The sequence below is a fragment of the Vitis vinifera genome, chromosome 15, assembly GCF_030704535.1.
Source record: "Vitis vinifera cultivar Pinot Noir 40024 chromosome 15, ASM3070453v1".
NCBI lineage: Eukaryota > Viridiplantae > Streptophyta > Magnoliopsida > Vitales > Vitaceae > Vitis > Vitis vinifera.
Window position 1 is genome coordinate 9,932,701 of NC_081819.1, and position 27,981 is coordinate 9,960,681.

Below are 27,981 nucleotides of genomic sequence, written 5' to 3' on the forward strand. Positions count from 1 at the left end.
GAACACAATGACTATATTTCAGACTTGATGTACACATACCTAACATCTATTGATTTATTGATAGCATTTCTAATGGTTTTTATCATAGATTATACTTACAAGACGAATAGATATTAAATGTCTCTTGCTTGAGATAGTTGGTATAACGTCAACATATAAGATATTTGTTATTGCATTTGCATATCTTAGGGGTGAAAAAAAAGATAACTACCCACGAGCCTTACAAAAATTGAGAAGTTTGATGCATGAAGACTTTTTTCCAATAGTGGTTGTCATTGATAACTTGCTCTTATGAATGTATTACATAATGTGCTCCCAACCTCCTCACATCTTTTATATAGATGTATTATATCGAAAAATATTCTTTCAAATTGTAAGAAGCATTTTAAGTTAAAGGGGTAAGATGAAAGACATTTTTTGTCATGTGGAATGTTTTGGTGCTTACTGAAACTTAAGAGTCGTGTGAGTACCATCTTAGTGCCTTTAAGGAATAAAACCAAAAGGTACACAAAAGTAACAAAATATTGCAAAGTTCAATGCTTACTTCCATATAAAGTCGTGCATTTTGGTAATACCATAATGAATAGGTATAATCATTTATAAGTATTTTGTTTTTTTTGTTTTGCTTATTTTTTTTCTGCATAATGTTTTCTAACATGTATATTAAATCCAAATGTTCTTCATTACTAAACATGGCTAAAAGCTCACATGCCAAGTTGAAGAGACATTTGGGTACATTCCAAGGTGATTTTGATGGTTCTTAGGTCAAAAATCACATGTTAGAGTTTCAACACTGAAATAAAAGCATCATTTGAGATTAGTCTAATAAAAATGTTTTACACAACAAGAAAAGTCATTTGTTTAACGAATTAAGAGGAAGTATTTCCAAAGCTACACTAAGTATTCTAGTTGATGAAGGAAAAAAATATGTTAATGTTGGAGAGGATATATCCATTTTGCAGATACGTGTATAGACAGACTTGTGGGCTTCCTTGTGCACATGAGATATCTTTTTAATAAGATTGAAAGTAGGTCATTCCCTTTAGCATTAGTAGACACGCATTGGAGGAAACTTGATTTAGTTCCCACTAAACACTAAGAGTTTAGGGAGATGGGTTATGAAACTGTTATGGAACACTTCTATAAGTGATTTTTAAGCATGAATCTAATCAGTAGGCAATAAATGCTGAGGAAGATGATGGAAATATCTATTCCATAAATCACATTTGTGATACCCCCCTAAGAAAAGGTAAAGTTGAAAGGAAAAACCGACATCTTCAATGAAAAATGATTCATTTACTCGTAGGAATCCATTTTTATTTGAGTTTGTAAAGCCAACATATGATAAGGAAGCAAGTAGTGGCACTAGATAATCAAAATAGAAGAAAAGGTTGAAGAAGGTAACGAGATGATCAAGTAGCACTAGAGAGTACAAATCTGCATTTTTAGAATGTTTGCAACCTTATATTGTGCATGTAAAATATATGAGAGCATATGGTAATTGTGGATAGTGAGCTATAGCTTCTACTTTAAGCATGGGTGAGGATGGTTAGCCATATGTTAGGCAAGACATGTTTTAGTAGTTATCTACGTATCATGTAGAGTATGACAAGTTAATTTGAGGTAACTTGCAAGTTAATGAGCTTCTTTACTCGATTTTTTTTTTTATAATCTTGCTTTGATTGATAGATGGAGGACTATGCTCGATATGAACCATACTGTAGCTTCTAAATACAATGTTGTGCTTGTCCATATATCAATGCAGTAGTTCCTAATGTTTTTGCCTCTTCAATCAACACCATTGTCTATGTCAATGCGAAAGATTATATCAATTAGTTTTGTTAATAACAATCATTTTGTGGGGGTAATGTTATGAATGCTAATATACTTCATTTCCAATTCCTTAATCTTACTTAACAAAGTTATTTACTGTATTATAAAATTGATTTGTAGGTTTTAATGCAACCTAGAGCCCCAATGCTACTTATTGTGCGTAACTGGCATAGGAGTCAATATCATTATGTTGAGGGTCGGGCAACTCCATATGTACCTACCATTAAGATGTTATGTAGCTTAATTTCTAACAATGTTATCACAAAAGATACTATTGATTTGGATGCTAATGTATGATGTATTGTATTATTAATGTTGTATGACAATGTAATCAAGGAATATACTATGTATTTTGATGATGATATATGATCTATTGCATTATTATTGTCATTTGATGATTTAGATATTACTTTCATTTTGAATATTGATGGTAGTGCTTAGGTTAACCGTTAAAAAAGTCGCAAGCATAGGGGGTTACAATAATAAGATCATATAACATGAAAAATATTTTCAAAAAGATCATAACACATAAAATGACAAATCCATATAGTTCTTGTAATATAGGTTGGAAAACTCCTAAGTAATGAAATGTCATCTGGTCCACCGTAGTTGTAAGTGTAATAAATTTAGTCAAATTAAACTAAATTAAAGAAAAAAACTTAATTTGCATCATGTCCAACACTGAAAGGTTGAACATAGTTGAGATGTCCAAAACTGGAGGGTTGGACATTGTTGAGATGTCCAACACTAGAGAATTGGGCGTCTTAGCTATGTCCACACTTCTAGGACCGAACACCAAGGGTTCTAAATTTTTTCTTCCTCCATTGAAATTATAGTTTTTCATAATTTTTCATTTTTAAATCACATCTATATTTTTCCTAATTATTTTATTACTTCTAAACTTCAAACAAGTTGATTTGTAGTTAGGGTTTGTGATTAAGAAGAAAGAGGTTGAGAGAAAAAGGAAGAAGAAGAAGAAGATGAATTTTGGGAAAGGATAATGAGAAGAATGTTTTGAGTATTTTTTAAATTATAAGGTGGATATAATAATAAGTTTTCAAAGTCTAGGTTTCCTTGCATAAGGATTGAGAATATTTTCACCTACCGTACTACCAACTTCATACTTGGATGGGGACCTTCTCTTGTCATCCCAGTCAATGAAGTTCTAATCATACTCCATAAAATTAAAATATTATAGCTGCCACTTCACCTGATTTCTTCTCTTGCCATCCTTTGTCTCTATTTACAGATACAAAGGTATTATTATCATTCTTCAACTCAACATACAACAAAAACACCACCTTCAAAACTTATCTTGCAGTAAATTTTGTTTATTCTTCTAAATATGCAGAATTTTTTTGTATTAAATAATATTTAAATAGATTCTTTTGTAGGATGGAAAATGTGAGGTAAATAAGGGAGATTAAAAATTTAAAAATAGTTTTTTTCTAATATTATTTTCCTATTATATAGAATAAAAGATTACAAATTCTAAAAAATAATTTTTAAGAATGATTTTTTTTAAAACTGGTTTCCAATGTTCTGTAAAATAAAAGTTTGTTTGGAAATTTAAAATATTTTTAATCTATTTTTAATATTTTTAAATATATTTTACAAAATAATTTTTATATCTAGTGTTTAATTCAAAATATTTTTAATATTTTTAAATATGTTTTACAAAATAATTTTTATATCTAATTTTTTATTTTTAATTATTTTATATATTTGCATAATTATTTTTTTAAAACAACCCTTAGAAACACAAATAAAAACAATACAAAACAATTAAAAGATGTTAAAACAACCTGTTTTTTTATTATTAAGAACAAAAAATAGAAAACAAAATTTGGTTGCCCAAATGTGTTTTTCTTTTTGTTATAGAGAATAGAAAATTATTATAAAAACCAGTTACCAAACAGATCATAAATTCACATTATTTTTTAACTATACGATACAAATTAAAATTTTTTGAAATTTCAATTTTTTTTTTGCTACTATGTTTGGTTCTTAAAAAGTATTAAAAAAAAATATTAAGAAAAATAAATTTCTTATATTTGATTTCATTATAGAAAATATGAAATAAAATATAATATAATTAAAATTAAATAAAAATTTATGTATTTTAAAATTATTTAATTTTTATATAATAAAAAAAGTTAAATGAGGTTGAAGAATGATTTAAAATTAATTTATTAATTTAAATTTATTTATTTATTTTTATTTCCTTTTCTCATATTAAATTTTTCGAAATTATAGAACTTTTTATGGTGTAAAGATTTTTTAGGAGTTTTCCCTTTTCAAAGAAAAATGTAAGGGGGAGGAAAAGGAGAAAAAGAATGAAAGGGCACGTGGGAACAGAGTGAGCCCACCATCTGTGGAGCTGTGTGGAAGTTGAACGACTGGCGGAATCCCACTTCAAAACGCCTCCGCTTCTGCCCTTTTTCGATTTTTTTTTTCTTGCTTTTCTTTCTTAATTATTTCTCCATGTTCACATCTCTAGCCTGCCTCCACTTTCCACCGAAATGACCCACCTTGACTTTATAATCAGCTCGCTCTTTTTCTCCCTATAGCTGTCCCTAGAGAGATCTCTGTTTCTCCAAATACAGGTAAATATGTAGGTTTCTTTTCAGTTTATTTCCGTAATTAAAGGGATTTGCCCATTTCCATTTCGATCTTTATGGACGTCTCTATTGGATTCCGTAATTTCTTCGTTTTTTCATCTGAAAATCTTTCTGGGTGTCCATGATTTGTTTCTAATTTTTCATCTCTGAATTTATTCTCTGCCCCTGTGTTTAAGTCTTAAACATTTGTCTCTCTATGTTTTCTGGGTTTTCCTTTTTCCTTTCTTTTTTGGATTATTGACTGTTGTTTATAATCCATGGTTCAGCTTTGGTTTGTGACAAACTTGGAACTAGGTTTCCTCAGTTTAAAAGCCTCCCAATTCTGGGTATTTATTGAAAATCGAGCTTAGTTGTGGCGATGCTAGGAACCTAGTTTAATTATTATTTTTTCTATTTTATAATTAGAATAGTGAAGATAATAATAATAAAAATTATTATTATTATTATTATTATTGTTAAATTGTTAACTATTGCTATATCTATTGTTGTTGTTGTTACTACAACTATTATTTACTGGTATTGTAATGACTATTATTTACACATGTAAGTTATAATGTAACCTGTCAGCAGAAAAAGTGTCCTTTAACTGCCTTAAACCTCATACTTACTAATCCTACGATGGATAAGCAAAAATGATGGGTGAATTCCTCATCATTTTGTCACCAAAACAGCACAATTCAGCATAATTTTACCTTTTCTCTTAAGCTGGTATAAAGTAAGAATTTGTTCCCAAGCAGCTTCCCAAACAAAGAAGCCAGCTTTGGAAAAATATGGTAACTGCCAGGCCTTTCTATGAAGAATGGAAGGTCTGAGATTTGGTCCTAAAGCCTTGCACAGTAGGACTTCTCAGAGAAGCAACCATCTTTAGAAACTTCTCATTAGTCATCTTCCTCTACCTACAACCATGATACATTCCTGTAGCTTCAACTCCTGATGGTTTACAAATGCATTATTGTGCATATGGCATTTTCATATCCTGTCAATTTCAGAACAAAATAAGAGCCATTAACATGTTGTTTTCAATAATTCTCTTCTAAGGTTTTCTATAAAAATCAGTCCAGATGATGGACATTCTGCTTATCAATTTAAGGAAGAATGCCAATTCATCTTGAGGTACACTACCCATGTACATCAGTAGGATAGGTAACCAGTACATGGGTTGTTAGGTAGTGTTGCATGCTTTTCGTGTTATAGTGTATTTGGGTAGAGAACTAGCTCAATTTAGAAGTTTGTTTTTCTCATAGGGTTTTTTTCCTGGTATATAGATTGGTTGTGTCTGCATCGTCTTAAAAGTTTTCTTTAACACCAGGGAATATGTAGTCAAGTTATGTTGGACTGGGTTGGTGGCCAACCTTAAGGGATGAAGGGGTTGTGTCTGTGCCTCAACCTTAAGGGATATTCCAAAAGCTTGGCATAGTCTTTGAAACTATTTTGGTTACTAAGATTTTCCCACGGCTTGACATCGTTTAGATTTTGTTTAGCTGCTTGGGATTTTTGGAGGTTGGACATGATTTGGAAATTGTTTTAGGTTTTCAAGATATCCCTAACACTCCAAATGGTCAATTTTTCTAGCGTTAGAGGGTTTGAATGCTCTTGCTTTCCTCAAAAATAGAAAGCCTTGGATTGAGATATATAACCCTGAGAATTAAAGAGAGTACCGGATGTGGAGACTTTTCCATGAGGAAAGTTCTTCAAGGGTGTTTTGAAGGTAGAGCGTGTGTATGTTAGGCAAGCGTGTGTATGTTAGGCTTGCATGTTCTTTGAATTAGACCTATGTATTACTGTATTTTGTAAAATGGATATCTTCATTACATGGAAAGCCTTAATGATTTTCTTATTTAATGATAAATATGGCCCTAAAAGGCGCAGCTTTGTTTGAGATATAGTTCCCCAATTAAGAGAGACTTGGCAAAGAGAATGCTATAGAAAAAAACTCCAACATAAAAAGGGAATCATGCAACAAGAGATAGTCATAGGAGTTTTGAAATGGAAATTCTACCCAAAATATGTAGTCTTGAATGGTACACAACCTTGAAAAATAGAGAATATAAACAAAACCAATGAGATGATGGAGTCCAAGTACAAAAGTGCATCCAAGTACAAAAGTTGTATAGAGAGGACATTGAAAAGCAAAACGCAAAAGAAAGGGCACCATAAACAAAGCCCCTTTGTGAGGACTCTAACCGATACATAAAATTTGACATGGTTAAGGATTCACCCCCCCATCTACGTATGATCTAACCCATGACAAAAGGTTACAAAGAAATGTGAGTTTTAGTGATTGATAAAACATTTCTTTACTTTTAAAAGATCTTTGGTTCCTTTCCTTCCATAATGTCCAAAAACACACAACCAGACAACCATCTAAGCCTTCTTTCATTTTATCAACAAAAGAATGATGCCACGCTAAAACGGTCTCTCTTAGTGAACTTGTCATCACCTAGACAAATCCTAAATAGGAAAACATGAAATTCCATAACACCCTAGTTTTTACTATGCAAAAGGATGTCATCTATTAACTATTTGTCTTCTTTACATAAAAGACATTGGTTCACCAAAGACCACTCTATCCTTTGTAATTGATCCAAAGTCAAAACCTATACTTAAGAAGCTTCCCATGTAAAAAAAGCCTACTTTTGTTGGAACCACTGAATTCCAAATAATCCTCATGGGGAAAGCTTTTGCCTTGGAAGAAAAGTGTAGAAGGATTTGGCTGAAAATCTACCATTCGTTGCTTCCATCCATTCTTACTTACCTTGAAGCCTTAATAGGAGGATCTCAAACCTTTTTTTTTTTTGATAAGTAAAGATAAGTATATTAAAATGAAAGAGGAGACAGCAAACTAGTGCCCTCTAGGTATACAGGGAGTATACAAAAGCAGCCCATAGACTCTAAACCAAGGAAGCGGGAAGAAACCCTTACCTTTAACTAGAGCCTAGCCACTCAAAAAAGCTAACAAGAGACCGAGGGCTCGAAACTATAAACACCCTAACCCAAGACCACAGATTACATACAAAAGAATGTTTTAGCCTTTGGAGTGACAACACCTCATTCCCAAAAGCCAACAAATTTCTTTCCTTCCAAACTGACCAAAATATACATAAGGGGGCCATTTGCCACGCCTTTTTACGGATTTTCCCCACAAACGCTCCATGCCACCCAATGAGAGTTTCCTTAACTGTACCAGAGAGAACCCACGCCACACCAAAGAGAGAAAAAAGAAGATTCCACAATGCCCTCATCTTAACACAATGAAGTAAAAGGTGATCCACCGTTTCTGCTTCAGAAAGACAAAGAAAACACCTATTTGCCAAAGAGTAACCCTTCCTCTGGAGTTGGTCCAAAGTTAAGATTTTGCCCCAGGAAGCTTCCCAAGCGAAGAAAGCTACCTTAGGAGGCACATACGCTCTCCAAATACCAACATAAGGGAACATAGCAGAACCCTTTTTATCTCCTAATCATTCAAATTCATTAAAAAGTGAGGTGCCAATGCCCTCCCTTGCCATGCTGATCCCATACATCTGCTACCCAAGCATTCTTTGTTGAAGCTATGGAATACAAAGAGTGAAAAGACTCTTTTATAGTAGAATCACCACACCGTCTATCTTTCCAAAATGTCACCTTCTATGGTTGACCACATTGAATGAGATTTTTCTATCAAAATTTTGCCAACTTCTCTTGATGGCCTTTTGCAACCCTAACAAAACAATCTATATTTTCTTAGGAGCACCAACCAGCCTCCTCCTTCCTATATTTCTTGGCGATACCCACCTCTAAATGGATTTGTTCTTTGAGGTGTACCTACAAATCCACTTGCCTAGTAGCTCCTTATTGAGGATGAATAGCTTTCTAATACTAAAACCTTGATTTGGTAGAGTGGGTTGGGTCTTCATGAGTGTCTTGGGGGTTTTTTATGCACTTTGATGTACCTTTTTTTATTATTAATTTATACATATCTTTTTTTACCTATAAAAAAAATACTAAAACCTTTATTACATTTCTCTCTACAAGCGATCTCTCATTTCACCAAGTATGGGTTTTTCTCCAATGATCCCTCTCCTTACAAAAAATCCCTTTGGATCCTGTCAATCCTCAAACTTACATTCTTAGGCAAGACAAACAAAGACATGGTAAATGTGGCAAGCTTGACAAAGTGCTCTTGATTAGGGTAAGCCTCCACTCTTAGAAAGATATTGTCTTTTTCACATAGGTAGCCTCTTGTGAACTATCTCATTGTATGCCAACCAACCCACAATTTAAAGTGGGGTCCTAGACGTACACCCAAATACATAGCAGGGAGTTCCCTCTTCCTACACCCTATCTCAAGCACCAATTCTTCCACAATAGGAACATTGCCCACTAGAATTAACTCACTTTTCTCCAAATTGATCTTCAAACCTAAAATGACTTCAAACCACATGAAAATCTAAAAATCTAACTTGGATAAAGAATTTGCTCTCGGCTAGAATCACAAAAGATAAGAGTGTCATCAACAAACAAAAAATAGGCTAACTCCTCCTCCACTTACGTTAAACCTCAACATATATCCTCCTTCCCATGTTTTCTTCAACAAACAATTGAGTGCCTCTATAGCTAAGACAAACAAATGTGGGGAGATGGGATCCTGTTGCCTTAATCCCTTGAAGCTTTGAAAGAAGTCAACAAGGGCACCATTTACTAACACCGAAAATCTACTTGTGAAGATGCACCATTTGATTAAATCGATCCATTTTTTATCAAACCCCATCTTTTTAAGGATTTCTAGGAAATAAGTTTAACTAAATTAATCATAAGTGTTTTTTTTTTTTAATGTTTAGTTTGCCTATCATATCGTTCACCTATTCTTCAACCTTGAGTGAATTGCTTCATTAGCAATTGGAATTGCATCTAATATTTGTCTTCCCTCAACAAAAGCATTCTAAGAATTAGAAACAATTGACTCCACCACCGTCTTCAACTTATTTGCTAAAACAGGTAAGCAATTTATATAAACCACTCACTAAATTTATTGGCTTGAAATCTTTTAATTCCTTCACATCTCCCTTCTTTGGGATCAACACCAAGAAAGTAACATTTAAGCTTCTTTAAAAAGATTTGACCTCACAGAACTTCGTGAAGAAATCCATCATCTCAAACTTCACAGATTCCTAACAGTGTTGCAAAAACACAATTGTGAAATCTTTCGGCCTTGTAGCTTTATTACATTCATTGAATTCAATGTTGACATAACCTCCTTGTTTGAGAAAGGAACCTTTTGACACTTCAACATCATCCCTACCTAAAGTCTCTAATGCCATCCTATTGGGAATGGCACCAGGGAAGGGCACCACTATACCCCACTACTTTGCTAAGATAGGCTAGTCCCAAGGGAGGCCCACTTAGACCCCTTATCTTTTCCTACTTATTGCTTTTAACTACCAATGGACTTAAGGGAGACTTCAACATTGAAAACTGACTTGAGGAACAACTAAAGCTCCATACAATTAGGTATTAGTGTTTACCCCCCACCCCCCCGACAACCCCTTGGAGGTGAGGTAGAGTTGGGAACTTTGCTCTCAGGATGCCATGGGGTGAGGGAGGACCTAGATTGCTTAGTAAGGGGGGAGGGTGAAGAGCATCTAGTAAAGGTAAAAGAGGATGGTTAGAAGCAACATAGGTTGCAGTCTTCTCTAGAGAGTAAAAGAGGCATACCATTGCATACATACATTGGACTACTAATGCTAATAAGAAGATAGTAAAAGGTGATACTTAGTCTCCAATCACTTGAATTGAATAAAAGGCTATGAAAGAACCAAGTCCTTTTATCTCCTACTCTTTAGAAAACCAACCACTAGTTACCTTAATCCTATACAAGAAATTCCTTTTTCTATGAATGTTTGCCATTTTATGAAAGAATCTAGTGTTTTTGTCCCATTCCTTTGACTAAATGTTAAATTTCTGCCTCCATGATGCCTCTTTTAATAAGGCTCAATTTCTTTTGCATTAAGCACAAGTTTATTTTCTTTAGCATCCTAAAACCCTACCTTTTTTAAAGCTACCTCCTTTCTAAACAACACATTGCCGAACACGTCACAATTCCATGTCGTCAAATTTGCCTTCAAGGCCTTTAACTAGGAGGCCAAAATAAAGCTATAAGACCCACTAAACGTTTAGCTCACCCATCGACTCCTTAGTAAGTCTTTAAATCCATCCTCTTTTAACCACATATTTTCAAAATTGAATCGAGTTTTGCCTCACCTTCATTAGGTAAAATAGGTGAGGGATCTAACATTAGCTCCAATAAAACACTTTCCCAATCTTCCGACACTAAAAATCGGTCTAGTTTCATATGGGATTGATTATTCTTACCTCCACTCCAAACAAATGGGATTGATTGTCATAGGAATTCCAACCACAATTTTTTTCCCCATGTGCACTAAGACTCGACTTAGCCCTCCCACACCAATGCTTTTACACTCAAACTGCACAATCTTTGAAAATGAGACAAGGAGTATACAAATAATTCTTCCCAACTTGTATTATTTCACGCACACAATACAAGAAACTGAGACTTACAACAAATCCCTAGGCCTATGCTGAGACTCTTTGCCTTTTACATGTTAGAATATGGTATTTATAGGTAGCCAAAGGCCTTTGATAACTGTCCGCATTTTAGAGACCCAACTCATGCTCTACCTACCTTATTAGTTTTTCTAGGCCTTCAACAACTCCTTGGGTGTTTCTAAGTGTTGCACACACTTTGGTGTTGCTTCAGGTGAAACTACCACCCTCCTCCTTAAAGAACATTCTGAGTCGTTTCCAATAATCTTTAAAAAACGTCTCATGACAGTTGTTATTGTATTGTTATTTCTCCTCTCCCCAAAAATCTAACCATGTTAAATCCTTGGCAATAGACCAAGGGTCATACCACAAGCCTTTAATACCCCCTAATTCAGTCCAAAACTTATCCCTTTCCTTGCTCTAGGAAGGTTTATAAACCCCGGTGCATACCTAGACAAGGGCATCCTTACAACATCTCAAATGACACAAAATTGAGAATATCCTCGCTTCTAATTTAACCAATTCCAACACTCTATTATCCTAGAAAACTAAGATTCCACCAACAGCCCCTTGAGCCCCCACTACATCCTAATCTAAATATCTTCTTCCCCCTAAACTCCTCAGTAACTCCGTAGGCATCTCATTAATTTTTGTTTTCTACAAGCACATCAAATTTACCCTTTTGAGATCTAATCAAGGACTTAATAACCTTCATTTGTTCTTGCCATTCACCCCTCTTACATTCTAAGAGAGAATTCTCAATTTCATAGCTCCCCTACAACTAAGTCTTAGCCACCCTTATCATCCCCAACTTCCTTCCTTCTAACTCCCCTATAGTTTACTAAACATTCTAATTTCCGAACCTCTCTCTTTGTTTGTGAAAATTTGACCTTTTCGTTGCCATGCCTATAGCCTTTTTCCTTTTCCTCGCTTTTAGTTTTCATAAGAGAGCTAATATTTCCTCCTCCAAACCCTTAATAGGCATGCCCAAAATTATGCTAAACTTAACTAGCTTAGCAAAAGACCATTGTTTAGATGAACAAGCCTCGCTTGACCCCCTCCTTGGAGTCAAAGCCTTCTCTCTCATCTCTTTTCTTGAACTTCCTTTGGGATCTTTTTTGAAATCATCAGTGAATTCCACAAAGCTACAATCTTGTCGGGTCATCTTCTAAAGGCCTCCCCTAATCCTATGATGCTCATTGCAAAACCCCCCACCCTTTGAGAAGGAAGAAGAAAAGCAAGGCCTAGGTCCTAAAGGAGAATCTCACCTTGGCCATAAACAATCTCGATTGTGCACAACATCAAAACTGTATAAGGGGACGTCGATGAATGTTGTGTAACCATCAACACTTTGTGAGAGACATCATTATTTCTTTGGACCTGTTGGTCCTTCTCCCCCTTGTCAACATTCTTAGAGGCATTACACCTTCCTGTTGTGGAGGATTTCCCACAACATGGGTTGTCTTCTTGTGTTATAAGGCCCAATTCCTATTTGAACCGGAGGCCACAACTAGATCTAAAATCTATGCCTCCAACCAGCTCATCAGAACTTGGCTCATAACATCTTCCGTATCCCCACGGCCCACACCAAACAACTCATGCCTAGTTTAGGTATCGGCCTTAAAAGCCCATAATTGGAGCCCAAGCCCACCTTCCCATAGGTTGGCCTTTTTGCAATTGAACTTCTTCTTTTATAACAAATGGGTCATATCTAGCTTAGCGTAAATCCATCACCTTTCCTCTACTACTTTGGGTTCCAACTTCAATAGCACCAACATCCCCCACGAGCTCATATGAGGGCTTCCTTTGACCCCTACCTTCCCTTGCCAATGCGACATTACAAGTGATAGGCCTATGTTTCTCTAACAACACAACCTTTGCCACTCCTTTATGCAAAAAATCAGGCACCTTATGCAAAGAGGGTGACATGTTCTTTGCCTTTCTTTTCACTACACATTTCCACTCCCTTATTCTCACACTGGCATGTGATCTGACCTCTACATCGTCCTCTACCCCTTGTCCTTGCTTCTTAATATTGGAATGACCATCGAAAACCATCGTAAGATTTCCCACCACAATAAAATGGCATAATAGAGCCTACCACTATGGCACCAAAACAGGGACCTTCCCACCATTGATCTTTGCCAAAATCCTACCCCACTGCAATTTTTGTCTCAATGCAGTGTCTTTCATCTGCTGCAACAAAAGCCCCACAAGAATCTCCAATTCTCTTGAGTAGCTCTTTGCTCCACAAATGCAAAGGTGGGCTAGCTGTATCTAAGCTTTTTTAGCATGGACTTCAGACTGATAACACCCTATCATTGGAGGCCTCTAATGGTTTTACCTCCATTTCACCAAGATAGATCCATAGTTCGTCACCTACCTTGAGCTTAGTTCTTCCCTCAGCACTAGATGCAGCTGAAATACTCTCTATCATGTTAGTTAATCCCCTTACAACGAAGCTTCTTGGCCAGAGTAATCCATCCTCTTGGAAAGCCAAGACATTATGAAAAAACTAATAAAATTTCTTTGCCCCATCAGTACAAACAAAACATTTGACTATAATGCTTGCACCACTGTTCTGTAGCTCAAGAAAATAAGCTCTCTCCTTTTCCTTCCACACCTTGGGAAAGGGGGCGCAACTTTTCTGTTGCAGCATGATTCCACTTCTTCAAGTAACCAAGATAGGCTCTTCTCCCCAAACTTGATCCAGCTGGAAAATCCTCGACCTCTCTTCGACACTCTGCCTTCTACCTTCCCTCTAATCTCTTTGATAGAGATTTCAAAGGACTTTGATTCCACCCCAAACCATACCTTACCACCCTTCCTTCCCTCTAAACTCTACCTTTTTGAACTCTCAATCTCTCAACCTTTGTTATATTTATTTAATCTATAATAACAAAATGTTTGTTTCTGTTAAAAAAATGTTTATTCTAAAAGCAACAGAAATTAAAAAGGGTGTGCCTTAATTTTGATAAGGTAGTGGACAATAGTACCTCTTTTGTGCAAATATTGGTTAATTGCTTATTTGTGTTTATATGGCTTTGGTTTCTGAAGTGAGCATAAGATCTTTATCATTTTTATTTTTCACTCCTGTAATTTGGTTTATGATTGGTTGTTGTAGCTAGTTAGAACATCTGGAAGGGGGAATTGGACCATATGGAGTTTTGATACTGTCTAGAAAATGAATTATGGATCAAAGAACTAGAACAAGGTAGGATGCAAGACTCATTAGGTGATCATGGGGGGAGTTAACTGCCATACAATCAGATGTCTTCAAGAGGACTTAGAACTGCTAATGCCATGTTTACCAGTAAGAGCTCTATCTATGGGCCTAAGGATGATGGGTTTGAGACTCGAAGCTCCGAATCTTCAGTCAGGTAATTCATAACTCTGAGATACCTTAACTGAGTCATGTCATGCAGATTATCTTTCACTTAACTGTTATTGGCTTCAAATCTATACCTGTCTTTCCCAGTAGGCCTAACTTCGAGACACATTTTGCTTCAAGAAAATTGAAAGCGGACAACAATGCTGACTATTTTCAAGACCGAGAGACTATGGTACTGATGCATATGGTTTTGTGTTGGAATTTTGATTCTAGATTATAAAAAGGCTTCATTTGGTTCCTTTCTCTAATTAACTTTATGAATAGGAACTTTATTCAAAGGCCAATGCTCAAAAAGAGGAGATCCTTCTTCTTCGTGAACAAATTGCAGTTGCCTGTGTTAAGGTATGACATTTCTTGGAAGGTCACACCACTACAATCAATGTGCTTTTATGTTTCTTACCTACAAAGGAATCATATGATGACAGGAATTGCAGCTTTTGAACGAGAAGTATGCCTTGGAGAGAAAAATTTCTGACTTACGGATGGTTTGTATACCATGCAAATAAAGTCCTTATTGTTGAAGTGAATTGTCAATCTTAGATTTATGAATAGCCTTTCTGTGCATGTCTAGAATCTTGAATAATGTTGTTTTGAGTCCCAGGCAATTGATGAGAAGCAAAATGAAGCTATCTCTTCTTCTTCAAAGGAATTAGCTCAAAGAAAAGGCAATCTTGAAGACAATTTAACATTAGCTAAGGACTTGAAGGTTTGTAGAGGCTTACACTTCCACCTTATGCCTTTTCATACCTCTTCAATGACTACCAAATGTTGGTGATACTTTTTGAATTTCAAACCCATATAACTATGATTAAAAGAAAAAAAGAAGTCAATATGGCTATGATTGGGTTCAATGGAACTGACTTGATTAAGGTTCCTTGGTTGGCACATGCTTTGCTTTTCTACTACTGCATAATATTGCTTTATATTGATAACATAACTTATGCCTTTAATTTTTGAAATAGATTTGATCTTTCAATGGATTAAACCACTAAAGCCGTTAATGGAAGATAAAAAAGGAAGATGTTATGTATGCTTATTTAAAAAAAATAGAAAAATGAATGCTGTTGGGGAAGTTGAAAAACGGTGTTGTGTTTCTACCTACAGTGCTTTTAAATTTAATATTGGATATCTTTGTTATTTTCTTAATAGGAGATACCCTTAAAGTTATTAAGCCAGAATATAAGGATGGACAAAAATGACTAAGTAAATTTCTTGTTTTGAAAAGGTTTCTTAATTTTCTGTATTTAGGAGGGTTTTTTTAGTTGTGATATTTTTTTGTTGACCATTTAGGAGAAATCTCTTTTGGTTTTGGTGCCATGGAGGTCAAAATGGAGACTTCTTATATATGGGTTGTGATCACTATGTGAAGTGTCATTAATGATTAAGGTTTTAAAGTTTAAAATTTGCTTAAATATTGTACAAGTTTAAGTTGGAAGAGTAAAAATTTTTGCTAGGAATTTTATCCCAGTATTGGACAATTTGGGTTTGAAATTCTTGAAATCACTAGAAATTGATGGCCAATGGAATGGATTAATATATATATATATATATATATATTTTTTTATTTATTTAAAAAGAACTAGTCTATACATTAACAAATTTTACTAAAAACTTATCACATATCATTTGTAGATCTATGCCCTTACCTTTTGATGTTGACAATTTGGATTGTGTTCTGGTATTATTATTATTATTATTATTATTATTATTATTATTATTATTATTATTATTATTTTGATGAGAAACAAAATATATGTATTAATAGAGAAAAGAGACAGGAGAAGGATGAGAAATCCTCCCTATGAAGTACAAGCTTTATCAAAAGAACTAAGTAAACCTCCACTAACCAAGGAAGACTATACAAGAGATATGCATGATTGAAAGAACTAAGTAAAGCTCCACTAACTCAAGGAGGGCTATACAAAAGGAACAAAAGGCCTATACAAGTAAAAGAATCCTGCCCCTATAAACCCAACCCTAGGGTGTACATAATTGAAGCCAACTAAGCTGGATTACACTTAAAGGATAAAGTTTAAAAATGTCTGTATAGTAAGCTAAAAAAAAAACATAAAAATGAAGCTGACCCCACATCATTTCTAGCGTCTTCCAAATGTCCTCGAAAATCCTAACATTTCTCTCTCTCCACACAATCCATAAGAGAGAGAGATACGCGATCCTCCAAAGAGTCTTGCCTTTAATAGAATTCCTAAAACACTTGAAGGAGATCACCAACATATCGCAAATATTGCTAGGCTGAACCCACTCCATCCCAACATGTGAAAAGATTCTATGGCACAATCCCAAAATAATCGGACAATTATCTATCAAAAAAAAAAAAAAAAAAACTATTCAAAAGATGCTTTAGAAAAAAAGATGGTGTCATCCGCAAATTGTAAATGAGACACCCGGATTCTATTTTTGCCGACTAGAAACCCCTCAAATAAACCTCTCTCCACCGCTCTCACAATCAATCTGCTTAAAACATCAGCCACCAAGGAGAAAACAAAAGGGGAAAGGGGATCTCCTTGGCTTAGGCCTTTGTATGCCTTAACCCACCCCTTAGCATTTCCATTTACTAAGATTGCAAACATCGCTGAAGATGAGCATCTCCTCATCCAGGACCTCCATCTTGAACTAAATCCTTTTCTTTCAAGTACATGGTCCAAAAAATCTCAATCAACATGATCATAAGCCTTTTCAAAAATCAATTTTGAAGGCTACCCCTTCCTCTCTTGATCTCCTTTTCTCATCCACCAACTCATTAGCAATCACGACAACATCCAGAATCTGCCTCCCCTCAACAAAGGCACCTTGAGTTGAAATGATGGTGTCTTGGAGGACTTTACGCAACCGCCTTGATAGAGCTTTGGCTATGATTTTGTACAAGCTAGTAACCAAACTGATGGGTCTATGATATGAAATCCTGCTTGTTTGACTTTTTTTTGGCACTAAAGCAATGAAGGTAGCATTTGTGCTTTGATTAATAACTCCATTATTGTGAAATTCTAAGAACACTCTTAAAAGATCATCCTTAATCGTCTCCCAACACTCTTGATAAAAAGCAATTGTGAAACCATTTGGACTAGGGGCCTTTTCCTTATTTAAATGTAAATTTCCTCATTTGAAAAAAGGCGATCCAACCACTCGGCACTTTGCTGAAATAGGAGACCAATCCAAACCTTCAATCCTCTAAGAACCACCTAAAGGCTTGGAAAATAACTTCTCAAAATGGCGCTTAATCTCCTTTGAAATGCTCTTGATATTATTTAAGATTACCCCATCTTCCGTCACCAAGGATTTAATGTATTTCCTATTCCTCCTACGATTGGGCACCCTATGAAAAAATTTTGAATTACAATCCCCTTCATTTATCCATATGGCTCTAGATTTCTGCCTCCAAAACACCTCTTCCTTTAGTGACACATCTTCCAACTCCCTCTTTCTTAACGTCTTCCTTGCTGCTAGATGAGACAAAAAATTCCCTTCTTGTTCCTTTTCATCCAAAACCACTATGTCCAAAAGAATAATTTTCTTTTTTTCTTTTAATTCTCCAAAAGACACCTTATTCCACTCTTTCAATTTTGACTTGACAAATTGTAGGTTTTTCATGAATTTGTGATCTTCCCACCCTTCAACTCGACACTCATTCCGCCAACCACCTAAAATATCCTTGAAATCTAAGTGAATCAACCACATGTTTTCAAATCTAAATGGTGTTGGCCCCCACTTAAAAGGATTGATATCTAACACAATTGGACAATGCTCCGGCGTTAATATGGGGAGAGCTTCTTGGATGCATTGCGGGAAGTCTTGCTCCTAATCTCTAGAAAATAAGAATCTGTCCAATCTTTTGCAAACATGGTTTTCTTGCAAATTAGACCAAGCGAAGGACGCATTCCTTAAAGGCGGATCAATTAATTCACATTCTCTTATAAGATCATCAAAATCCCTCATGTTTGAGGTTAACCTGGATCCTCCTAACTTTTCTGAAATTCTTCTTATGACATTAAAATCCCCACCAACACACCATTTTGGAAAAGTTAAGCTTGAAAGATCTTGAAGCTCCAACCAAAAATTCTTTCTAAAGTGTGACGAACCAAGACCATAGATCGAAGAAAGCCAAAACGACCCTTCTTCCTCTGACTCCAGCTTGACTGTTACAGAGATAGATCCTAAAACAACCTCCAAGCACTTAAACTTCAAAGCGTCCCAAAAAATTTCCACTCCTCCTAAAGCCCCGCTAGCTAGAAGAACTGCCCACTGTTTGTTTCTAACCTTCCACACACTACCCACAAACCTCTTATGACAAAACTCCCTCTTTGTTTCTTGTAACAGGACGACATCTGGATTTTCAAGACAGAGACAATCCTTCACTACCCATCTTTTCTTAATGGAATCGATAACTCTAGTATTCCAACTAATAATTATCATAAAAACTGAAAAAACCCCGAAGACACCAGAGGACTCAAGAAACTAAAGAAAGCTAGGTGCGTCAGAAGAATTTTTGTTCTTCGTTTTGGAATACACCTTCTCCATTGAGCAGCCATTGCTTTTGGCTGACTGAACTCCAATCTTATTGTATTTGACAATATTGACATTTAATGTACCCAAAACCAACTTAATGGCAGCCATTTTCGAAGGAGAGATGCCTTCAATAAGGAAATCCTCCATCTGAGCAGGACCCGACACCTGAGACAAACACCTTATTTGGGAAGAAGCTCTAAAATGCCCTCGAACTCTTGGTTGGGCTTGACTACTAGGACACCACGACTTTGGGATCGAAAAGGGGGGGGGGGGGGGGGGGGGGGGGGGGGAGGGTCAAAGAAGGCACAAAATGACTATGAGATTGAAGAGAAACAACAGGGGAGAAAGGAGAAGAAGACACCTTGAAAGCCCCCTCTAAAAACCTGCCTTTAGCCAAGGAAAGTGGAGTAGAAGACTGTACCTGAATGAGACACCTGCGGTGTTGAGACCCATCTCTGACCTCAGCCCCATCTGGACCATCCCTCGACCTTAACACGAAAGGCCTCAGAGCTTCCTTAGCCTCCTTGATCGGCCCTTGGAGATTTGATAGCCTTGCTACCTCCTTTTGAGGAACACTCTGTATCTCTCTTCCCAGAAAAACTCAGCCTTCGAGGAAAGCTTCCACTCTTGAGACCGAGATTCTCTGTTTGCCTCACCACTCCCAGGCAAGGGACTTTTCAAATTCTCACAAACAAATGACGAAGGCGCTAGCTTCTCACCCGACTGCTACTTAACTTCCTACTTGGACTATGGTGGGATCTCGGTGCATAGAGACCGATGTTCTTTGGAGGAGCTTCCTTAGACCCATCTTCCCCCATAACTTTGGAAGCAAAACAACTTTGTCTTCTAACTTTAGGGCCATTCATACTGGCTTGGTCTTCAGAAATGAGAGAAAACAACCCACCGTCTTTGCTGCAACGTGGGCCTTCTCCGGAGCGGGCCTTGCCTTCATTAGGCTGGCCTGCAAAAGGCTTTGGTCCAATACCCAGGAAACCTTTGGATAGGCCTGGGCTTTCCTTCTCAATTGGGCCTGATTCTCTCCCTGTGCATGCCTTTTTTTTCCTTTATTACAATCCCCTGCTTCACAAGCCCATTTGAATTTGAAATGATATTTGAGACCAACGAAAGTGGGTGGCAACTGTTCCCCATAGCTATCCTAGCCTTGCCACGTGTCCTCCAAGCTGGTGAAGTACCTTACACCACGCCATCTCCCATTGAAGCCGACTCACTTTTGCAGCGAGTTAACTTGAGCTTTCTCCAAACTTCTCCTTCACCTTCGATGATTGTGATTGCAATTGTAAAAACCCATGCAACATCTATCACCTCCAACAGCACCAACAACACCACATTTGGATTCATTTCCACCTTCACTTTAACCTTTGATAAATCAATAAGTTTTAAACTATCACAATCCACTTCTGTCGCCTTCCCCCAATTCTTCATTATGAACCGTAACCGATTTTCATTCTATAGATGGAATGGGAGACCCTGCAACTCTATCCAAGCCCTCCTAAATTTTCCAAGAACTACTGTATTTTCTCTTGGCGACCATTTCCTCAACCTAAAAACCATTCCTCTCGAAACCTGCCTTCCTTGCACCTGAAGCCAGTCCGCTCTTTCAACTGAATTCACGAAGAAGACACATTTAAAAGCTTAAAAAGGGTTTATGGAAATCATTCCCCTGATCCCCATCATTCTTGCAAGAGTCTTACCTACAACACCCCAATCTTGAACCACAGCTTGACCTTCACAAATCATAGCTCCAACCCACTTTCCAACTGGTAAGAGAGCTCATTTCCTTGGACCCTATTCTTCCACCACTCTTGCATAAGACCTTTCTTTAGACCACCCTACCAACCCTTCTTTATTTTTCACCTTTGCTTCCACCTCCTCTATTCTCATAACTAAACGAAAAGGGCTCTTAGGCACAAAGAATATTGACTTCCATTAGGCTTCCCATCCTTTACCTTCGACACATTCAAGAATAATCAGAGAGGAAGATTTTCTGTTTGTGACGAATTACGAAATTCTAATGTATCTTCCTTTGTTATTGAAATAGATTTCCACCAAATGTGTTCTCGATGTACCCCTGAACTTTCGAATGAAACCTGGAGATTTTGGAAACTCCACAACCTTCTTCAACCGTTCGAAAATCCATACTTAGATCAATAGAGAACTCAGACACACTTCACCAACACTTAGATCAATGAAAACTTGTAACAAGAGAGGGTGAATTTTGGTGGTAGTGAACATATTGTACTTAACAAGGAAGAGATTGAGAAATTGAAGGATCTCCTAGGAACCCTTGAGAGTCCTAGTGGAGCTTACTGTCTCGCTCAGTCAAGTAAGTATTCCTCTTCTCTTGCTTTTAGTGTGTTGGATATGTCTTTCCTAGGCTCTTGGGTCATCGATTCGGGACAGTTCATATGACTCATTCCTCACAAAAGTTTACTACCTATAGCCCATGTCCTAATAGTAAGAAAATAGCCATTGCTGAAGGCTCTCTAGCCACTATGGCTAGTCAAGGGGGAGTTAACTTGAATAAATTCATAGTTTTGAAAAATGTGCTACATGTACTTAAGCTTTCCACCAATCTTGTTTCCATTCATCCTTTTACCAAAGAACTTAATTGTCATGTGATTTTTTTATTCTTCTCACGGTGTATTTAGGAATAGGGTACAAGGAAGATGATTGTACATGCTATGGAAAAGGATGGACTTTATTATCTTGAGTTGTCATTTGGTCAAAATAAGATTGAGAATCAGGCACCCTTATTATTCCTTTTTGAAATGCCATCCACATTAAAAAATAATATTTGGCTTCATCATTGTCGTCTTGGACATTCGTTGTTTGACGTTCTTAAAATTATGTTTCCTTTATTGTTCAAAGGAATTGATGTAGAAAAATTATATTGTGATGTTTGTGAATTTGCAAAGAACCATTGTGCTTCTTTTCAAATAAGTAATAAAAGAGCCTCAATTCCTTTTGCTTAGTTCATAGTGATATTTGGGGTCCTTCCACAATTCTTAATATTTCAGGCTCTAGATGGTTTGTCTCATTTATAGATGATTGCACTTGAATATCTTGGATCTTTCTTCTCAAAACAAAAATCGGATGTAAGTGCTATATTTTCTAATTTTCACCATATGGTCAAGACTCAATTTGGAGTGGGTATCAAGAATTTTAAGTCTGATAATGCAAAAGATTATTTCAATCAAGTCCTATCTCCTTATTTTAAAAAAGGAGTTATTATCTATGAATTCTTTTGCATTAGTACTCCCCAACAAAATGGAGTTGCTGAACTATTATTGGAGGCCTATACTGATGTAGATTATGCAGGATCGGTTGTTGATGAAAGGCCTACTACATGATATTGCATTTTTCTTGAAAGGAATTTTGTAACTTGAAGGAGTAAGAAACAGAACATTGTTGCAAAATCTAGTATAGAAGCAAAGTTTTGTGCAATGACCTAAGGAATCTATGAGTTGCTTTGGCTTAAGATCATCTTGGAGGACTTGAAGATTAAATAGGAGATGCCAATGAGACTTTATTGACAATAAGTCAACCATCAACATTGCACATAACTAGGTACAATGTGATAAAACCAAGCATATGGAGGTAGGCAAACATTTCATTAAGTTGAAGTTGGACAGTGGCTTAATTTGCACACCATACATGTCCACTAGAGGTCAATTAGCTGATGTCTTAACGAAACGATTAGCTAGTACTCGATTTCAAGAAATCTTTATCAAGCTAGAAATGGATAATATCTATTCACTAGCTTAAAGGGGGTTGTGGAAGATACATTTGTGACATATCAACAGTGTGTGTATAGCTGTGTGTGCACAAAACTGTTTATATCTATGCACAACTGTGTGCATACACAACCGTGTGTATTTGTGTGTATAATCCCTGATTTGTAGGGATCTTTAATATTTCTTTCTTTATTCTTTCCCTTCTGCCGCTGTAGATATTTCAAGGTTGTATACATTTAACATATGAGAAATACAATTTTTCTCCACCATTAGTGGCCAACTTAATCTAAGGGTAGCTCCCTGTATTTTCAGCAAACCTTAGGGAGGTGATTCAACTGTCCCATCATATTTTTTGTTGGCAATGTTAGTATTTGTAATTAATTGTCATCAAATCTATTACATGGTACTTTGTTACTTTTACAGTTTTACCAATTCCAGTGAAAACATAAGCGATTAGTATAAATATAATGTAATAGACAGAAACCCTAAGTTCTCTAGTTTCTTTTACTCCATTTTTCTTTTCTCATTTGCTCTCTCTCTCTCTCTCTCTCTCTCTCTCTTCTGTTATTTCCTTTGCTAGATTGGTGTATGTACTTCACTATATTGATTTGCTTGCTTCTTGTGATCTCATTTAAATTACATTTTACTAGTTGTTCATGTTTAGTTTTGGAGCCTCTACAACATTAAAATAGCTTTTCCCTGAATAAGGCTTCATCCATCATGTATTTATAGCCCTTGCTTTATTCACAAAGTTTGTGAAGAGAAATGATTTGTATGTATTAAGTTGTTACACTTTTTCATACAAGCTCATTCTTCCAGAACTTATCTATTTCTCTTGGTAATATACATTGTGGACATTTCTTTGTTTCCTCAAATTGTTTACATCATTCTTTAGTGCAAATACTAAATAACTCAAGTTATACATAAGTTTCAAATTTTCAATTCCTTCTGAATCATCCTTTAAATACCAAGTTTGCCCTATATATTTCCTTATAAAGGTATAACATTGTTTCCAATTAATTTGGAGTTTAGCCCTTGGTAGCTTAGACGTTCTCATACTCACTGATTCAATGTCTAATGGTAAATAGTTTCATTTCTGCAACCATATCAAGTAGTGGTTGTTATCATATTTGTCAGCATATTCCTTGGTCAAGATTACTAATACATACTGGTTCTTGAATTTCTTTATAACATTCTAGCCGAGTGACTCACGAACTATATTTAGTTATTTATATCTTTTTCATTTTCTCACATTTTTCTCTCTGCATTATCTTTTTCCTGTTCTTTTGGTTTCTAAGTCTGCATTAATGTCTTTATGTTTGCTAAAGGCATAGTTGTTCTCCAGGTTGTAGAGGATGAGAGATATGTCTTTACGTCGTCCCTGCTTGGATTGTTGGCTGAATATAGTTTTTGGCCCCATGTCATAAATGCTTCTGCTATTTCCAACTGTGTAAAGGTATTAACTAAACAACTCATGGAAATATGTGCATGACCAGTAGGCAATTTGTCTGTGGATCACCCCTTCCAAGTTCTGAAGTATGTGTTTGAGACTGCCACTCATTCATGAGATGACCTGCCATTTGACCTTTCCTTGCTCCCAAAAGCCAACAACAAAGAGCACATCAATGCTCCGTGTTGATTGTTGGTTCCCAGAAGCTATCTGTATTGCTCAGTGCAAATGATATTCCATACTTTGGTGATAGTGATCTGGGCATGACATCAACCACATGAATGGCTTTGATGCCTTTAGGTCTGACATTTATATGATGGCTGGTCAGAGATGGTCTACCATGTGTGAGTTGCAGTCTACAAAGGTTCTCCATGTCCTGAAGCAGCATGTTACAAATAGTCACTTGTTTGTTACTCTTGCATGGTCATATATAGTATCCTTTTTGATATTCTTCGTATTATTCTATTGCACTTTTATTACTTTGTTTTCTGGATGTGCTTCTATGTTTTATGCATATCGGTGTCCTCAGATATTGATTTTGGTACATTTAGTATTTATACATGTTGGTAAGGAAACCTATTTTTCTACTGACTTTTTTCCCCTAAAAGTGGTATATGTATTCGCATATTGTGATGCAATAAAATTTTTTTATGTATCAACGTAGGAAGAATGTCTAGATGCTTTTGTTACAGTGCCGCAGTTTCATATTCTGCTCCTTGGCATCTGATTACTCAAAATATGATTAGCTTTTAAAAGTTTTATTTTGCTAATTGTTATCATACTGTCAAGAAATAGAATCTCAGAAATAATTTCTGAGAAATGAGCTGCTATTGCAGCACAAGAACGTTGTATTCTGTTCATCAGAACTTATACAATTCACTTAATACCCTCTTTCTAGGAAAGTGGTGTGCTGTTTGTCTCATGCATCTCATTTTCTTGATAAGAAACACTTGAAACAAATACTTCTATCATATGAACACTTTGATTCTTCTCTTGATTTGTAAACAGTTTCATGAAAAAGCATAAGAACATTAAAATCCTAATGAAGAATAAGTGTTATTGAGAACGAAAATAATTACAAAATAAAAATCCATTCCTATATGTAGTTATATTTTGGGGCAATTATGTCAGTTTCCTAATGAGTGTGATTCCTTATGGCATAGTCTTATGAAAAGCATTTATGATCTGTAGTCTTAGTGGATGTGATGCAAGTTTCGTGGCTAGGTGATTAGACTGCTTTGCCTTGGAAAACCATCTTTCAGGGCTACCACGATTTTGTTTGTTTTAGTTAATTCATTGTGAGAAGTTGTCAGCTGAGAGGTGAAAGGGTTATTGTGCAGAGAAGATGAAAGGGGTATTTTGCCGAGAAATGGGAGAGAGGATTTTGATTGGGTATTTGGGATTATATGAATTAATTATAAATATTTAAGTTTATATAAAATAAATAGGATATAAATATTAATATAAAAATTTAAAATTAATGGATAGAAGTACTAAAATATATATATATATATATAGTCCAAGTTTCAAAATGCATTTGTAGAGGGGAAATGGAGGAGAGGGAGAGAGAGAGGGCTGGAGAGAGTGAGAGCGAGTGGTTCTGTGTGCGAGCGATGGTGCAAAAAATATTGGCGGCTTGGAGCCTCGGAATAGCCGGTGGAAGAGTAGCTTCGAGGTGGAGTCGAAGACCTTTGAGATCGAGGCAGAAGAGAAGAAGGGCAAAATGCAAGTCATTATTGTGGAAAGGAAAAGAGGGGTGTCTTCGTGGATTAAGATGGGTCCGGATAGTCTAGGCCTTTTTGTGGAAGGTTTGGCTCTGTGCATTAAGGACACACGAATAGGCAAATGGGTAAGGAATTGGAGGGAAAGAGGGAGGATCTACTCAATGTTGTGTGATAAAAATAAGGGGGAATGCTTCATCCGTCTGGGTGTCGAGGATCTGGAGAAGAAAAGGTTTAACATCTTTATCCCCAAAGGAAGAGGAGGGAAAGGGGGCCAGGTTGCTATGGTGGAGACGCTTAGGGCTTTGGGTGTTGCTACAGAGAGGAAGGAGAGTCAGGAGGACGAGGCGATGCCGTTGGTGCCCAGTTTAGGGAAAAGTTTTGCGGAAGTGGTTAAGTTGCAAAATCGCAATGGCAGGTTAGTGGCTAGGGTGGAAGTAAGCCACACGGACCTTAGCCGAAACTTAAAGAGGTTGGATCATTGCCTTGTTAGCTTGTGGGATCCAAAGTCAGTGAAGGGGGATGACTTGAGAAGTTGGGGGAACCAAATGGCACGATCTTGGGGGTTGAAGGGCAACTTAGGTTTGGCTAAGTTGGAAAGGGGAAAGGTGCTGCTGGAGTTTGAGATGGCAGTTGAAGCCGAAAAAGCTCTAAATCTGGGAGGAATTTTGATAGGGAAGACATTTATGCGACTGGAGAAATGGAGCCCTAGGACGGGATGTCTGTTGGAAGGAGAGAAGAAGAATGAGGCATGGGTGAGAATCATGGGGTTACCCATATCTTTATGGGATCGGGACACCCTTAGAAAGGTAGGGGAGAAGTGTGGGGGATTTTTAGTGATTGATTCTCAGACGGAGAGGCTGGAGGAGCTGCTGTGGGCAAGGATCCTGGTGAAGCTAACCGACGAGGAGATCCCTAACATGATAGAAATTGGGGTTGAAGGGGTGTGTTATTCGCTAACCCTGTGGTGGGAGGTAAGGCCGGTAATGAGAGTGCTGTCGATAGAGAGGAGGGGAAAGAACAACAGAGTAGAAGGGGAGGTTGAGGGTGACGTCTGTGCACGCGTAGGCAAGCGCGTGCTGGAAGACGTGGACGACACAAGGATCGAGACCCACCTGCAGTTTGCTGATGGGATGAGGGGGCAGACAGGTGGGCCGGGGCTCCTTTGGGCTCGGTCTCGAGGCCCAGTTGGGTCGTCAGTGGGGGACCAGGAAGGCCTGCAAGGGGAGCCCATTATGCTTGGCCCTAATGGGGCTTTTCGAAGCTCCGATTTGGGCTCTGGGCCCGTTGGGCTTGATCTAGTCTCATCTCCTAAGGCTGGGCCGTATCCTTTTGGGCCTTCGTCTTTAGAGGGCTCTAGGAGGCTAAAGGCCTTGGAGACCATTGGGGCGCCTGGGCCGGCTAGGATGGACGATTGTCGAGGCCCACCCCAATATTTGGTGGGTTGCTCTGGGATGGCCCTGCCTTTAGTGTGGGCTGGTCCAAGTCATTTGAGAAATCCAGACACTGAAAGCTTTCCGTTTTGGGAAAAAGATGGCCGGCGGAAGCAAATTGAGGAAGAGCTCTATTTTGTGGAGAGGTCAAGGATCGACAACGCCCTAATTGAGGAAGCGTCGAGGTACGGGTGTGCTCCTAACCCTAGTGGTTTGTTGGCGTCTGGGTCATCACCTTCTCCTTCTTTCTTTTTCGATCGGACTCCATTGGGGGAGTATTGTGACCTTTCTGGGCATGACAGGGTGAATCACCAGAGGGAAATCCCCTTACGCATGCTTCTCACCCCAGGACCCCTAGAAGAGGAGAATGTAAGCCGCTGGGAATTGACAGAGGTTATTAATGGCTGCAAGGACAACTATGGAAAGGAGTTGTGTTTAGTTCAATCTTTGCCATGAGAAGGAAAGGGATGGGAGGAGAGTGAGTTGGCCAAATTCAGTAAGTTTTTGGGGTTTTCGACAGAAGGTCTGGAGAAAGAAATTTTGGATTTTTTGGTTAAAATTCGAAAGAGAAGGGAAAGAGTCCACAACAAAAACCTTCTAGAAAAATCTAAGTTCAAAAGAGAATTGAAAAGACTAGAATGCTCAATTAACTACGGGGGGGGGGGGGGGGGGGAAGAAACAAAAGTGTGGAATGCAAGTAAGAGGGTGTTAGA

General features: G+C 37.1%; 1 protein-coding gene across 9 annotated transcripts in view; it reads left to right on the plus strand.

Annotated features, from left to right (window-relative positions):
* The first annotated feature begins 4,163 nt into the window (after positions 1-4,163).
* Positions 4,164-27,981, plus strand: part of LOC100262416 (uncharacterized) — a 121,280-nt gene continuing 97,462 nt past the window's right edge. The window contains exons 1-7 of one of the 9 annotated variants that reach the window (XM_010662944.3): positions 4,164-4,439; positions 14,119-14,374; positions 14,476-14,557; positions 14,650-14,727; positions 14,811-14,870; positions 14,987-15,091; positions 24,010-24,120. In XM_010662944.3, the coding sequence (XP_010661246.1) occupies positions 14,265-14,374; positions 14,476-14,557; positions 14,650-14,727; positions 14,811-14,870; positions 14,987-15,091; positions 24,010-24,120 (546 nt within the window). In that variant the 5' untranslated portion in view covers positions 4,164-4,439; positions 14,119-14,264. Of the gene's footprint in view, positions 4,533-14,118; positions 14,375-14,472; positions 14,558-14,649; positions 14,728-14,810; positions 14,871-14,986; positions 15,092-24,009; positions 24,121-27,981 lie in introns of all 9 variants that reach the window. The other 8 variants (XM_010662945.3, XM_010662946.3, XM_010662942.3 and 5 more) reach the window with 8 other exon arrangements.